The sequence below is a fragment of the Pteropus alecto genome, unplaced genomic scaffold (assembly GCF_000325575.1).
Source record: "Pteropus alecto unplaced genomic scaffold, ASM32557v1 scaffold94, whole genome shotgun sequence".
NCBI lineage: Eukaryota > Metazoa > Chordata > Mammalia > Chiroptera > Pteropodidae > Pteropus > Pteropus alecto.
In genome coordinates this window covers 5,189,307-5,190,584 of record NW_006437736.1, presented here as the reverse complement: position 1 = coordinate 5,190,584, position 1,278 = coordinate 5,189,307, and the positions used below count along the sequence as shown (strand labels likewise).

Here is a 1,278-nt window from a genome sequence, read left to right as displayed (position 1 = left end):
AAATAAATAACTATTTAAATATAACATTTATTACGATTTTCATTTAACTAATTTACCCATTTGGGGGTTACTTTACTATTGTAATACTTTTCTATGAAGAGTTACTTTATGGTCATAATGAGACTATTCTCTTAGAATTTCTATAGGAAAACAAACAAAAAACACCTAGAAACAGCAGATTCTCTACATCATAGTCAGCATCAATTCATTTTACTAAGGGACAGATTAAATCTAAAGTAAATGTCTGAGATTAGTAACCTAAGTAAAGCATTTTAAACAACAAAGGCAGTGAAGTTAAAGACCAAAACCTACCTGGACTACATCCAAAACCATGCCAGCTGAAACTGTTCCAAAACCAGCTAGCAAAAACGGCACAAGTATTTGCAATGCCATGACACCGCTGGATTCCTTCGGTAATTTGTGGTTTGCCTCCACAGTGGCATCTTCATCACCATCACTAGATATATCTTCATCCTGTAACATGGCAGTGGTTTCTGAAGTCTCCCTTCCATCACAGTAATTGTAGTTGGCATAGTCGTCATACCTTTGGCTACAACCTGATGGGGCGTGCCCACTATTGCCATGGAAAGACGGCTCTGAGAAACTGTGATACTCCATGTGTTGCTCAGATCTAGTACTAAAAGTCTGTGCTGCAGCTGATAATCCATCTTGCCAGATGCCGTTTGCTTTTTTGTGCCTGTCTTCTTGGTTTTTCTGGTAAATTACTGGAACCATACTCAATAATAAGTTTAAAAACTTATCAGATTGAATTGTATTTAAGCTTAAAGTCCAGTCTACAAAACCTCCTCCGCTCCTAGGACCACCACTTGTTTTATTAGTAACAGATCTTCCTTTACTATTAGTCATATTGTCATCGCAGAAGACCCTGGACTCCTTAGATCTCAAGCTTCATGAACCGGAGCACATGAATCAGAACCATGCGAACGCTGGTTAAAAGATGCTGACTTCATTTCGCAGGAAATAATGTGTCCACTAATAAAAGATGTTTAGAAGTTCCACACTGGGGTTGGAACTGAAAAAGAAAAAATAAAACAATCTTTAAAAATCAGATTAACTATCTCGATACTTAAGATTTTCATAGTTAAAGTTATAAAACACATATGTTCTTAAACCAGCCCTAAGCTACCAACACTACATTTTGTGAGCTTAACAAATAACTGCTTTGTGCTATACAACTGCTTTGTACACAGAAATATACAGAGCTATTTTTTGTGCTCAATCTTGGTTAAAAGATTTTATCTTTGCATACTTTATGTA

General features: G+C 36.2%; 1 protein-coding gene across 1 annotated transcript in view; it reads right to left on the bottom strand.

Annotated features, from left to right (window-relative positions):
- The window catches only part of SLC41A2 (solute carrier family 41 member 2), an 87,463-nt gene extending 86,430 nt beyond the window's left edge, over nucleotides 1–1,033 (bottom strand). Inside the window, exon 1 of the mRNA XM_006914524.3 lies at nucleotides 313–1,033. Coding sequence (XP_006914586.1) covers nucleotides 313–867 — 555 coding nt within the window. The 5' untranslated portion in view covers nucleotides 868–1,033. The remainder of the gene's footprint in view (nucleotides 1–312) is intronic.
- Between the last annotated feature and the right edge of the window lie 245 nt (nucleotides 1,034–1,278).